Raw genomic sequence first — 14,855 nt, 5'->3', positions numbered from 1 at the left:
TTGGGGGATTGTGGAGGCCAGGTCATCTGATGCAGCACTCCATCACTCTCCTTCTTGGTAAAATAGCCCTTACACAGCCTGAAGGTGTGTTGGGTCATTGTCCTGTTGAAAAACAAATGATAGTCCCACTAAACCCAAACCAGATGGGATGGTGTTTCTGTCACGTGTGCTCCCTCTCCGGTAGTGAATGCACAAACTGTTTTGAATGGAAAGCATGTGACGGGCTTAATAAGGCACTGCTCTGGCCACTTAACCACAGCTTTGTGGGGGTGGGGGAGGGAGGGATAGTATGGCATACTGGGCAAGCATTTGCCCAATTGACTGTGAGCTTTTTAATTATACCTTGTTTGTGGAGAGAGATGTAAGGAAATGGGGGGGGGGTTGGCATATGGTTGTGATCTCTGTGAGAAGGTCTAAGCCCTGCGTGACGCTGCACTCTATGACTGCTGTGACTAGCTTTATGAGAAACAGATCTACTCACTACTGATGGAACATTATATTGAGACAAAACTCGGAATTCTACATCCAACTCAAAATTCCAACTCGGAATTCTCGTCTCTTTCTAGAACTCTGACTTTCAGACCTGAAGATCACTGACGTCATGATTTCACCTCGTATTTTTCAGAGTTCCCAATGTCTACAGACAGACAGCTGTGACATCATATCACAAAGGTTCAGCGGAGTCTGTCAATCAGACAGCAGTGACGTGACAGAGGATCAGACAATGGCTGTGTTCAACAGCATCAAATCCACGATGCATTGTGGGCAAATGGTGACTGACTGATCTACAAATAATAATGAGTAGTTATTTATGATGCAAGGTGATTTGTGAGTCAGTTGTCAGTCGCCTGCACTGTTCGCTGCAATGTCGAACAAGCCCAATGACTGTCAGTGACATCACAAAGGGTCAGCCAGTGGGCGAGTTTGAGCGGATCACTGCCTTTCAAAGTGTGTCGCATTAAGAATTGTCAGATAGCCACCTACGTGTGTGGACTGCATGAAATTGACAAAAATCATGTGATCAAAGGTCATGAAGTTTTGTCTGCAGTCGACTGTAAGTTTCTGCATTTGCCCAATAACAAGTTCACCCTGCAGCCATCGCCTACATAGTGGGAGGCTCTATCGTCAACCAATCATTGTTTGTTTAGTTTGACGTGAATGTGACCAAAGACATGACTGAAACAGGAACCGACTTTGCCGTGATTCATGTTTACAGTGGATATATACAAATGATATATATATATACAGTATATACAGTTGAAGTCAGAAGTTTACATACACCTTAGCCAAATACATTAAACTACATTTTTCACAATTCCTGACATTTGATCCCAGTAAAAATTCCCTGTTTTAGGTCAGTTAGGCTCACCACTTTATTTTCAGATTGTGAAATGTCAGTATAATAGTAGAGATAATTATTTATTTCAGCTTTTATTTCTTTTGTCACATTCCCAGTGGGTCAGACGTTTACATACACTCAATTAGTATTTGGTAACATTGCCTTTAAATTGTTTAACTTGGGTCAAACGCTACAGGTAGCCTTCCACAAGCTTCCCACAATAAGTTGGGTGAATTTTGGCCCATTTCTCCTGACAGAGCTGGTGTAACTGAGTCAGGTTTGTAGGCCTCCTTGCTCGCACAAGGTTTTTCAGTTCTGCCAACACATTTTCTATGGGATTGAGGTCAGGGCTTTGTGATGGCCACTCCAATACCTTGAATTTTTTGTCCTTAAGCTATTTTGCCACAACTTTGGAAATATGCTTGGGGTCATTGTCCATTTGGAAGACCCATTTGCGACCAAGCTTTAACTTCCTGACTGATGTCTTGAGATGTTGCTTCAATATATTCACATAATTTTCCTGCCTCATGAAGCCATCTATTTTGTGTCCCTCCTCCAGCAAAGCACCCCCACAACATGATGCTGCCCCCCTCATACTTCACGGTTGGGATGGTGTTCTTCGGCTTGCAAGCCCTCCCCCTTTTTCCTCCAAACATAACGATGGTCATTATGGCCAAACAGGTCTATTTTTGTTTCATCAGACCAGAGGACATTTCTCCTAAAGTATGATCTTTGTCCCCATGTGCAGTTGCAAACCGTAGTCTGGCTTTTTAATGGCCGTTTTGGAGCAGTGACTTCTTCCTTGCTGAGCGGCCTTTCAGGTTATGTCGATATAGGACTCGTTTTACTGTGGAAATAGATACTTTTGTACCTGTTTCCTCCAGCATCTTGCTGTTGTTCTGGGATTGATTTGCACTTTTCGCACCAATGTACCTTCATCTCTAGGAGACGGAACGCGTCTCCTTCCTGAGCGGTATGACGGCTGTGTGGTCCCATGGTGTTTATACTTGTGTACTATTGTTTGTACAGATGAATGTGGTCCCTTCAGGCGCTTGGAAATTGCACCCAAGGATGAACCAAACAATTCTGAAGTCTTGGCTGACTTCTTTTAAATTTTCCCATGATGTCAAGCAAAGAGGCACTGAGTTTGAAGGTAGGCCTTGAAATACATCCACAGGTACACCTCCAATTGACTCAAATTATGTCAATTAGCCTATCAGAAGCTTCGAAAGCCATGACATAGTTTTCTAGAATTTTTGTTTAACGGCACAGTCAACTTAGTGTATGTAAACTTCTGACCCACTGGAATTGTGATACAGTGAATTATAATTGAAATAATCTGTCTGTAAACAATTGTTGGAAAAATTACTTGTGTCATGCACAAAGTAGATGTTCTAACCGACTTGCCAAAACTATAGTTTGTTAACAAGAAATTTGTGGAGTGGTTGAAAAATGAGTTTTAATGACTCCAACATAAGTGTTTGTAAACTTCTGACTTCAACTGTATATACTGTATATATATATATCAATACATACACGCATACAGAACATAGATACATATAATTGACATGGTTTCAGTCTGTGAGTGTCTGATGTGGGGTTGGAGACGTTATAAAGAATAACTTTTATAAACGATGGAAACACTGACATGTTGATCCAAGCCTTCCTGTTTGAAAACCACGTCAGTGTCTGGCTTTTAGCTGTCGCAGATGCACATCCCTCGACTTCACTCTCTGACTTTGGTCTACAGTGTGCTTCCTTAGGCTTCCCGCTCGAACACACCCGGATGTTATGACATCACAAAGGATGTGACGGAATGTGCGCGTTCCACTGCCCAGGCAATGAGATCTGGGATCTTTCCCCAATGGGATCTTTCCCCAATGAGATCTGGGATCTTTCCCCAATGAGATCTGGGATCTTTCCCCAATGGGATCTTTCCCCAATGAGATCTGGGATCTTTCCCCAAATGTGATCAAATCAAATCAAGTTTATTTTATATAGCCCTTCGTACATCAGCTAATATCTCGAAGTGCTGTACAGAAACCCAGCCTAAAACCCCAAACAGCAAGCAATGCAGGTGTAGAAGCACGTGATCTTTCCCCAATGAGATCTGGTATCTTTCCCCAATGGGATCTTGATGACATTACAACATGTTACATTACAGAATGTCTGTCAGTCATCATGACATTACAAAGCATCAGACAGAATGTCTGTCAGTCATACATGCTATGTACGTCATAGAGAGAATGTGCCAAATTCAAAACAACTGGGAACTCAGGAAAAATACTCTAGAAAGAGGCCAGAGTTCCCGAGTTGGATGACCGTTGAAATAAAATAAAAAAATCCCAGTCCTTTTTCCCCAGAGTTCCCAGTTGTTTTGAAAGCACCTGAAGTCGGAGATTTGAACGCGGCATCAGGCTTCTTATGACATCACAGAGGGTTTGAAAGAATGTCCGAAATCTGATGACATCACAGAGGGTCAGACAGCCCTAGATCTGTGCTCCATATTCAGCTCTTCAGCAACAATGCAGCTGTTTCCAGTTGTATGTACCCTAGTTGAGTCCATGTGGTGGATTTGAGGACCGGGGGCTCTGCAGTGTTCTGTGTTGAATACATATACACAGAGGGATTGGCTCTGGGGAGACACACGTCCTGTGTAGTTCCTTTTTTTTATCAGGATGGGCCCTGAGGTTGGGGCCCAGATAAGGTCACATTATTTAAGTGTGTGTGTGTGTGTGTGTGTGTGTGTGTGTGTGTGTGTGTGTGTGTGTGTGTGTGTGTGTGTGTGTGTGTGTGTGTGTGTGTGTGTGTGTGTGTGTGTGTGTGTGTGTGTGTGTGTGTGTGTGTGTGTTTGCGCACGTGTATGTGTTCTGGGTCTCAGGAGTTTAACCACAGTACCGTAAAGAGTGACAGAACCGGGTTGAAAAGACATCAAAACACCTCCTCCTCATCTCCTTTCCCCCTAAAAAGTGTAAAATGTGTAAAAAGTAAAGGAAAGCTTCCAAAGTAGGTGAACTTGTATTTAAAGGGGTGTTTGCCACACGAGCATCAGGTGGTCTTTAATCCAAACAGAACTCCCCCCCCCCCCTCTCCCCCACATTCAGTTGTTAATCCAATCACACACATGATCTGCACCCTTTGGCAGGAAGCGCCCTATGAAGGTTTCCTAACCCAGCGCTTCATTAAGATTAAATGAGCACATAAAAAGTGTGCCCACTAGGTAATGAGACTGCAGGAGTTCTGCCCTAACCAAACCAGGGGATGACGAGAGGAATTGAGGTAGAGGGAAAGAGGAAGAATGAGAGTTGAGATCACAGAGAGCTGTTACTTTAAGAATGAAGAGAGAGGGGCAGAGAGATGTTACTTTAAGAATGAAGAGAGAGGGGCAGAGAGATGTTACTTTAAGAATTAAGAGGGAGAGGCAGACAGCTGTTACTGTAAGAATGAAGAGAGAGGGGCAGAGAGCTGTTACTGTAAGAATGAAGAGAGAGAGGGCAGAGAGATGTTACTGTAAGAATGAAGAGAGAGGGGCAGAGAGCTGTTACTGTAAGAATGAAGAGAGAGAGGGCAGAGAGATGTTACTGTAAGAATGAAGAGAGAGGGGCAGAGAGATGTTACTGTAAGAATGAAGAGAGAGGGGCAGACAGCTGTTACTGTAAGAATGAAGAGAGAGAGGGCAGACAGCTGTTACTGTAAGAATGAAGAGAGAGAGGGCAGAGAGCTGTTACTGTAAGAATGAAGAGAGAGGGGCAGAGAGATGTTACTGTAAGAATGAAGAGAGAGGGGCAGAGAGCTGTTACTGTAAGAATGAAGAGAGAGAGGGCAGAGAGCTGTTACTGTAAGAATGAAGAGAGAGGGGCAGAGAGATGTTACTGTAAGAATGAAGAGAGAGGGGCAGAGAGCTGTTACTGTAAGAATGAAGAGAGAGAGGGCAGAGAGCTGTTACTGTAAGAATGAAGAGAGAGGGGCAGAGAGATGTTACTGTAAGAATGAAGAGAGAGGGGCAGAGAGATGTTACTGTAAGAATGAAGAGAGAGAGGGCAGAGAGCTGTTACTGTAAAAATGAAGAGAGAGGGGCAGAGAGATGTTACTGTAAGAATGAAGAGAGAGGGGCAGAGAGATGTTACTGTAAGAATGAAGAGAGAGGGGCAGAGAGATGTTACTGTAAGAATGAAGAGAGAGGGGCAGAGAGATGTTACTGTAAGAATGAAGAGAGAGAGGGCAGAGAGCTGTTACTGTAAGAATGAAGAGAGAGGGGCAGAGAGATGTTACTGTAAGAATGAAGAGAGAGGGGCAGAGAGATGTTACTGTAAGAATGAAGAGGGAGAGGCAGACAGCTGTTACTGTAAGAATGAAGAGAGAGGGGCAGAGAGATGTTACTGTAAGAATGAAGAGAGAGGGGCAGAGAGATGTTACTGTAAGAATGAAGAGAGAGGGGCAGAGAGATGTTACTGTAAGAATGAAGAGAGAGGGGCAGAGAGATGTTACTGTAAGAATGAAGAGAGAGGGGCGGACAGCTGTTACTGTAAGAATGAAGAGAGAGGGGCGGACAGATGTTACTGTAAGAATGAAGAGAGAGGGGCAGAGAGATGTTACTGTAAGAATGAAGAGATAGGGGCGGACAGCTGTTACTGTAAGAATGAAGAGAGAGGGGCGGACAGATGTTACTGTAAGAATGAAGAGAGAGGGGCAGAGAGATGTTACTTTAAGAATGAAGAGAGAGGGGCAGAGAGATGTTACTGTAAGAATGAAGAGAGAGGGGCAGAGAGATGTTACTGTAAGAATGAAGAGAGAGGGGCAGAGAGATGTTACTGTAAGAATGAAGAGGGAGGGGCAGAGAGATGTTACTGTAAGAATGAAGAGGGAGGGGCAGAGAGATGTTACTTTAAGAATGAAGAGAGAGGGGCAGAGAGATGTTACTGTAAGAATGAAGAGGGAGAGGCAGACAGCTGTTACTGTAAGAATGAAGAGAGAGGGGCAGAGAGATGTTACTGTAAGAATGAAGAGAGAGGGGCAGAGAGATGTTACTGTAAGAATGAAGAGAGGGGGGCAGAGAGATGTTACTGTAAGAATGAAGAGAGAGAGGGCAGAGAGATGTTACTGTAAGAATGAAGAGAGAGATAGGGGCGGACAGCTGTTACTGTAAGAATGAAGAGAGAGAGGGCAGAGAGATGTTACTGTAAGAATGAAGAGAGAGAGGGCAGAGAGATGTTACTGTAAGAATGAAGAGAGAGGGGCAGACAGCTGTTACTGTAAGAATGAAGAGAGAGGGGCGGACAGCTGTTACTGTAAGAATGAAGAGAGAGATAGGGGCGGACAGCTGTTACTGTAAGAATGAAGAGAGAGGGGCAGAGAGATGTTACTGTAAAAATGAAGAGCGAGATAGGGGCGGACAGCTGTTACTGTAAGAATGAAGAGAGAGGGCAGAGAGATGTTACTGTAAGAATGAAGAGAGAGGGGCAGACAGCTGTTACTGTAAGAATGAAGAGAGAGGGGCAGATAGATGTTACTGTAAGAATGAAGAGAGAGGGCAGAGAGCTGTTACTGTAAGAATGAAGAGAGGGGGGCAGACAGCTGTTACTGTAAGAATGAAGAGAGAGGGGCAGAGAGATGTTACTGTAAGAATGAAGAGAGAGGGGCAGACAGCTGTTACTGTAAGAATGAAGAGAGAGGGGCAGAGAGATGTTACTGTAAGAATGAAGAGAGAGGGCAGAGAGCTGTTACTGTAAGAATGAAGAGAGAGGGGCGGACAGCTGTTACTGTAAGAAGGAAGAAAGATTGGGGCAGAGAGCTTTTAATTTAAAAAAGAAGAATGATTGTGGCAGAGGAGAGGTAGAATTTCAGTGTGAGATTCAAAAAGGGTAGAGAGAATAAGAAAAGCACATTCTTTGTCTTAACTCTAGCAAATGGATTTCGTCCTACAATTACCAGTGTGCATGTGGGAATGACCACAGACTTAAAGCATTGTTTTGTCCTGCTTGTTTTTTGTTTCCACAGTTCTGTGATGTTTCTCAATGTTTGTTATGTGGTGAAAAGCAACGGTGCCAACAGACTGACAAGCTCCTTGGCCCAGAGTCTGACTGGGTTCTGTCTGGTCTAAAGAGACATGTTACAGTCCCTCTGAGGGGGATATTGTCCTCCAAAAACACAGCTCACATGCTCCATGTTACTCGCAACACTCACATCTCAACTCATTATCCAAACCTCTTTTTGAATTTCAGTTTTAAAGCAAACATCAACACAGATGTGCTACAAATCTATAACCTCTATAATATTTTGTAGGTGTTCTAGAGAGAAGCGTGAAGGGGGAGGCCAGTGCCCTCACTAAAGCCAAGACCCTCTACAGATCCTGCACCAATGAGAGTGAGTCTGCTGGTCTGTTTTGTTGAGGTCAATTACATTTCAATTCAGTAAGTCATTAAAGTCCAATTAGCTGTCTACCTTTAAGCTGTGAGTTAACCTGGGTCACTTTTGTGTTTTTTTTCCCCCTCTGAAGGTCAGATTGAGAAAAGGGGCGGAGCTCCTTTACTAGACATACTTCCTAATGTGTTTGAGTGGCCAATAGCAACAGACCACTGGGAGACTGTCTATGGTGAACTACACTATGCCCTTCGACCTCTGTGTTTCCAACACCTATTTTAGTTTGCCTCTCCTCAAACCAATTACCTCCTCTCCTCTCCTCAAACCAATCTTCTCCTCTCCTCAAACAAATCTTCTCCTCTCTTCAAACCAATTACCTCTTCTTCTCTCTTCAAACCAATTACCTCCTCTCCTCTCCTCTAACCAATCCTCTCCTTAAACCAATCTTCTTCTCTCTTCAAACCAATTACCTCCTCTCCTCTCCTCTAACCAATCCTCTCCTTAAACCAATCTTCTCCTCTCTTCAAACCAATTACCTCCTCTCCTCTCCTCTAACCAATCCTCTCCTTAAACCAATCTTCTCCTCTCTTCAAACCAATTACCTCCTCTCCTCTCCTCTAACCAATCCTCTCCTCAAACCAATCTTCTCCTCTCTTCAAACCAATCCTCTCCTCTCCTCAAACCAATTATCTCTTCTCCTCAAACCAATGATCTCTTCTCCTCTCCTCTCCTCAAACCAATCCTCTCCTCTAACCAATCCTCTCCTCAAACCCATCCTCTCCTCTCCCCAAACCAATCCTCTCCTCTCCTCAAAACCAATGATCTCTTCTCCTCTCCTCTCCTCAAACCAATCCTCTCCTCTCCTCAAACCAATCCTCTCCTCAAACCAATCTTCTCCTCTCTTCAAACCAATCCTCTCCTCTCCTCAAACCAATCATCTCCTCTCCTCAAACCAATCCTCTCCTCTCCTCTAACCAATCCTCTCCTCTCCTCAAACCAATCCTCTCCTCTCCTCAAACCAATCCTCTCCTCAAACCAATCCTCTCCTCTCCCCAAACCAATCCTCTCCTCTCCTCAAACCAATTATCTCTTCTCCTCAAACCAATGATCTCTTCTCCTCTCCTCAAACCAATCCTCTCCTCTCCTCAAACCAATCTTCTCCTCTCTTCAAACCAATCCTCTCCTCTCCTCAAACCAATCCTCTCCTCTCCTCCCCTCAAACCAATCCTCTCCTCTCCTCTAACCAATCCTTTCCTCTCCTCAAACCTCTCCTCTCCTCTCCTCTAACCAATCCTCTCCTCAAACCAATCCTCTCCTCTCCTCAAACCAATCCTCTCCTCTCCTCAAACCAAGTCTCTCCTCTCATCAAACCAATCCTCTCCTTAAACCAATCTTCTTCTCTCTTCAAACCAATTACCTCCTCTCCTCTCCTCTAACCAATCCTCTCCTCAAACCAATCCTCTCCTCTCCCCAAACCAATCCTCTCCTCTCCTCAAACCAATTATCTCTTCTCCTCAAACCAATGATCTCTTCTCCTCTCCTCTCCTCAAACCAATCCTCTCCTCTCCTCAAACCAATCCTCTCCTCAAACCAATCTTCTCCTCTCTTCAAACCAATCCTCTCCTCTCCTCAAACCAATCATCTCCTCTCCTGAAACCAATCCTCTCCTCTCCTCTAACCAATCCTCTCCTCTCCTCAAACCAATCCTCTCCTCTCCTCAAACCAATCCTCTCCTCAAACCAATCCTCTCCTCTCCTCTCCCCAAACCAATCCTCTCCTCTCCTCAAACCAATTATCTCTTCTCCTCAAACCAATGATCTCTTCTCCTCTCCTCAAACCAATCCTCTCCTCTCCTCAAACCAATCTTCTCCTCTCTTCAAACCAATCCTCTCCTCTCCTCAAACCAATCCTCTCCTCTCCTCCCCTCAAACCAATCCTCCCCTCTCCTCTAACCAATCCTCTCCTCTCCTCAAACCAATCCTCTCCTCTCCTCTAACCAATCCTCTCCTCAAACCAATCCTCTCCTATCCTCAAACCAATCCTCTCCTCTCCTCAAACCAAGCCTCTCCTCTCCTCAAACCAATCCTCTCCTCTCCCCAAACCAATCCTCTCCTCTCCTCAAACCAATTATCTCTTCTCCTCAAACCAATGATCTCTTCTCCTCTCCTCTCCTCAAACCAATCCTCTCCTCTTCTCAAACCAATCCTCTCCTCTCCTCTAACCAATCCTCTCCTCAAACCAATCCTCTCCTCTCCTCAAACCAATCATCTCCTCTCCTCAAACCAATCCTCTCCTCTCCTCTAACCAATCCTCTCCTCTCCTCAAACCAATCCTCTCCTCTCCTCAAACCAATCCTCTCCTCAAACCAATCCTCTCCTCTCCTCAAACCAATCCTCTCCTCTCCCCAAACCAATCCTCTCCTCTCCTCAAACCAATTATCTCTTCTCCTCAAACCAATGATCTCTTCTCCTCTCCTCAAACCAATCCTCTCCTCTCCTCAAACCAATCCTCTCCTCAAACCAATCTTCTCCTCTCTTCAAACCAATCCTATCCTCTCCTCAAACCAATCCTCTCCTCTCCTCAAACCAATCCTCTCCTCTCCTCTAACCAATCCTCTCCTCTCCTCAAACCAATCCTCTCCTCTCCTCTAACCAATCCTCTCCTCAAACCAATCCTCTCCTCTCCTCAAACCAATCCTCTCCTCTCCTCAAACCAAGCCTCTCCTCTCATCAAACCAATCCTCTCCTCTCCTCAAACCAATCCTCTCCTCTCCTACTTAGGGAACAAATGGAAGTTGGAGGATGCCATTGCCAGACTAAATGAGAAATACGGAACTCAAGTCTTGGTTAATTTTTTTATTGGCACTGATGACAAAGACTCCAATTCACACATCATTCACGTAGGTGGCGTCACATGCACATACACTTGAACACACCTACTCCCCATCACATGACTGTCACATGCACATACACTTGAACACACCTACACCCCATCACATGACTGTCACATGCACATACACTATAGAAAGTGTATGTTTTTTTTCTTCACATTTGTTGTGTTACAAAGTGGGATTGGATCATACAGTACCAGTCAAAAGTTTGGACACACCTACTCATTCAAGGGTTTTTCTTTATTTGTACTATTTTCTATATTGTAAAACAATAGTGAAGAAATCAAAACTATGAAATAACACATATGGGATCTTGTAGTAACCAAAAAGGTGTTAAATAAATCAAGATATATTTTAGATTTTAGATTCTTCAAAGTAGCCACCCTTTGCCTTGATGACAACTTTGTACACTTTTTTTGCCAAAATGCAAAGTCTTATGTTTGGTGCAAATCCAACACATCACTGAGTAACTGCCTCCCTATTTGCAAGCCTGGTGGTGGCTGCATCATGGTATGGGTATACTTGACATCGGCAAAGACTGAAGTTTTTCAGGATGAAAAGAAACTGGATGAAGCTAAGAACAGGCAAAATCCTAACTTCAGTCGGCTTTAAACCAGACACTGGGAGAGGTGGCAGGTAGCCTAGTGGTTAGAGGAGGCAGGTAGCCTAGTGGTTAGAGGAGGCAGGTAGCCTAGTGGTTAAAGGAGGCAAGTAGCCTAGTGGTTAGATGAGGCAAGTAGCCTAGTGGTTAGAGGAGGCAGGTAGCCTAGTGGTTAGAGGCGGCAGGTAGCCTAGTGGTTAGAGGAGGCAGGTAGCCTAGTGGTTAGAGGTGGCAGGTAGCCTAGTGTTTAGAGGAGGCAAGTAGCCTAGTGGTTAGAGGAGGCAAGTAGCCTAGTGGTTAGAGGAGGCAGGTAGCCTAGTGGTTAGAGGAGGCAAGTAGCCTAGTGGTTAGAGGAGGCAAGTAGCCTAGTGGTTAGAGGAGGCAGGTAGCCTAGTGGTTAGAGGAGGCAGGTAGCCTAGTGGTTAGAGGAGGCAGGTAGCCTAGTGGTTAGAGGAGGCAAGTAGCCTAGTGGTTAGAGGAGGCAGGTAGCCTAGTGGTTAGAGGCGGCAGGTAGCCTAGTGGTTAGAGGAGGCAAGTAGCCTAGTGGTTAGAGGAGGCAAGTAGCCTAGTGGTTAGAGGAGGTAGGTAGCCTAGTGGTTAGAGCGTTGGGCCAGTAACCTAAAGGTTGTTAGTTCAAACACCTGAGCTGACAAAGTGAGACATCTCTCTGTGCCCTTGAGCAAGGCACTTAACCCTAATTAGCTCCAGGTCTGCAGTGCTACTCTGGCTGACCCTGTAAAATGACACATTTTACAGGGTCGGCCACATTTTACATTTTACATTTCACTGCACCTAGGAAAATAACCTACATCACAAAGCCAAATCTACACAGGATTTGCTTAGAAGAAGACAGAGAATGTTTCTGAGTGGCGGAGTTTACATTTTTTAACTTAAATCTGCTTGAAAATCTATGGCAAGACTTGAAGATGGTGGACTAGCCATGACCCCCAACACCTTGACAGAGCTTGAAGAATGTTTGCAAAGAATAATGGGCAAATATTACACAGAGCTCTTATGAGACTTACCCAAGAAGATTCACAGCTGTAATCCCTGACAATGGTGTTTATTGTGTTGACTCAGGGGGTGGGAATACTTATCTAATCAAGATATATTAGTGTTTTATTTTTCGTTCATCTTTTTTAATTTTTTACTGAATTTTTCTTCCACTTTGACATTACAGGTTATTTTGTGTAGATCATTCACAACAACAACAACAAAAAACAATTCAATCCATTTTAACCCCACTTTGTAACACAATAAAATGTTAAGAAATCCAAGGGAGGTATATACATTGTACACACCATCACATGATAGACCCTGAACACACCTGTACCCCATCACATGATAGACCCTGAACACACCTGTACCCCATCACATGATAGACCCTGAACACACCTGTACACCATCACATGATAGACCCTGAACACACCTGTACCCCATCACATGATAGACCCTGAACACACCTGTACCCCATCACATGATAGACCCCTGAACACACCTGTACACCATCACATGATAGACCCTGAACACCATCACATGATAGACCCTGAACACACCTGTACCCCATCACATGATAGACCCCTGAACACACCTGTACACCATCACATGATAGACCCTGAACACCATCACATGATAGACCCTGAACACACCTGTACACCATCACATGATAGACCCTGAACACACCTGTACACCATCACATGATAGACCCTGAACACACCTGTACACCATCACATGATAGACCCTGAACACACCTGTACACCATCACATGATAGACACATAAACACACCTGTACCCCATCACATGATAGACCCTGAACACACCTGTACCCCATCACATGATAGACCCTGAACACACCTGTACACCATCACATGATAGACACATAAACACACCTGTACCCCATCATATGATAGACCCTGAACACACCTGTACCCCATCACATGATAGATCCTGAACACACCTGTACCCCATCACATGATAGACCCTGAACACACCTGTACACCATCACATAATAGACACATAAACACACCTGTACCCCATCACATGATAGACCCTGAACACACCTGTACACCATCACATGATAGACCCTGAACACACCTGTACCCCATCACATGATAAACCCTGAACACACCTGTACCCCATCACATGATAGACCCTGAACACACCTGTACACCATCACATGATAGACCCTGAACACACCTGTACCCCATCACATGATAGACCCTGAACACACCTGTACCCCATCACATGATAGACACATGAACACACCTGTACACCATCACATGATAGACACATAAACACACCTGTACCTCATCACATGACAGACCCATAAACACACCTGTACCCCATCACATGATAGACACATAAACACACCTGTACCCCATCACATGATAGACACATAAACACACCTGTACCCCATCACATGATAGACACATGAACACACCTGTACCCCATCACATGATAGACACATGAACACACCTGTACCCCATCACATGATAGACACATAAACACACCTGTACCCCATCACATGATAGACACATAAACACACCTGTACCCCATCACATGATAGACCCTGAACACACCTGTACCCCATCACATGATAGACACATGAACACACCTGTACCCCATCACATGATAGACACAAAAACACACCTGTACCCCATCACATAATAGACACATAAACACACCTGTACCCCATCACATGATAGACACATAAACACACCTGTACCCCATCACATGATAGACACATGAACACACCTGTACCCCATCACATGATAGACACGTAAACACACCTGTACCCCATCACATGATAGACACATAAACACACCTGTACCCCATCACATAATAGACACATAAACACACCTGTACCCCATCACATAATAGACACATGAACACACCTGTACCCCATCACATGGTAGACACATGAACACACCTGTACCCCATCACATGATAGACACATGAACACACCTGTACCCCATCACATGATAGACACGTAAACACACCTGTACCCCATCACATGATAGACACATAAACACACCTGTACCCCATCACATAATAGACACATGAACAAACCTGTACCCCATCACATGATAGACACATGAACACACCTGTACCCCATCACATGATAGACACATGAACACACCTGTACCCCATCACATGATAGACACATAAACACACCTGTACCCCATCACATGATAGACACATGAACACACCTGTACCCCATCTCATAATAGACACATAAACACACCTGTACCCCATCACATGATAGACACATAAACACACCTGTACCCCATCACATAATAGACACATAAACACACCTGTACCCCATCACATGATAGACCCTGAACACACCTGTACCCCATCACATGATAGACACATGAACACACCTGTACCCCATCACATGATAGACACAAAAACACACCTGTACCCCATCACATAATAGACACATAAACACACCTGTACCCCATCACATGATAGACACAAAAACACACCTGTACCCCATCACATGATAGACACATAAACACACCTGTACCCCATCACATGCTAGACACATAAACACACCTGTACCCCATCACATGATAGACACATGAACACACCTGTACCCCATCACATGATAGACACGTAAACACACCTGTACCCCATCACATGATAGACACATAAACACACCT

The 14,855-nt window shown here is 44.4% G+C and overlaps 1 protein-coding gene across 1 annotated transcript in view; it reads left to right on the top strand.

Annotated features, from left to right (window-relative positions):
• LOC139549488 (neprilysin-like) overlaps positions 1–14,855 on the top strand; it is a 124,282-nt gene that overhangs the window by 72,529 nt on the left and 36,898 nt on the right. Inside the window, exons 4-6 of the mRNA XM_071360043.1 lie at positions 7,622–7,702; positions 7,836–7,931; positions 10,480–10,598. Coding sequence (XP_071216144.1) covers positions 7,622–7,702; positions 7,836–7,931; positions 10,480–10,598 — 296 coding nt within the window. The remainder of the gene's footprint in view (positions 1–7,621; positions 7,703–7,835; positions 7,932–10,479; positions 10,599–14,855) is intronic.

This window comes from Salvelinus alpinus, chromosome 22, assembly GCF_045679555.1.
Source record: "Salvelinus alpinus chromosome 22, SLU_Salpinus.1, whole genome shotgun sequence".
NCBI lineage: Eukaryota > Metazoa > Chordata > Actinopteri > Salmoniformes > Salmonidae > Salvelinus > Salvelinus alpinus.
The sequence above is the reverse complement of the archived record's forward strand: the minus strand, read 5'-3'. Positions and strand labels throughout refer to the sequence as shown.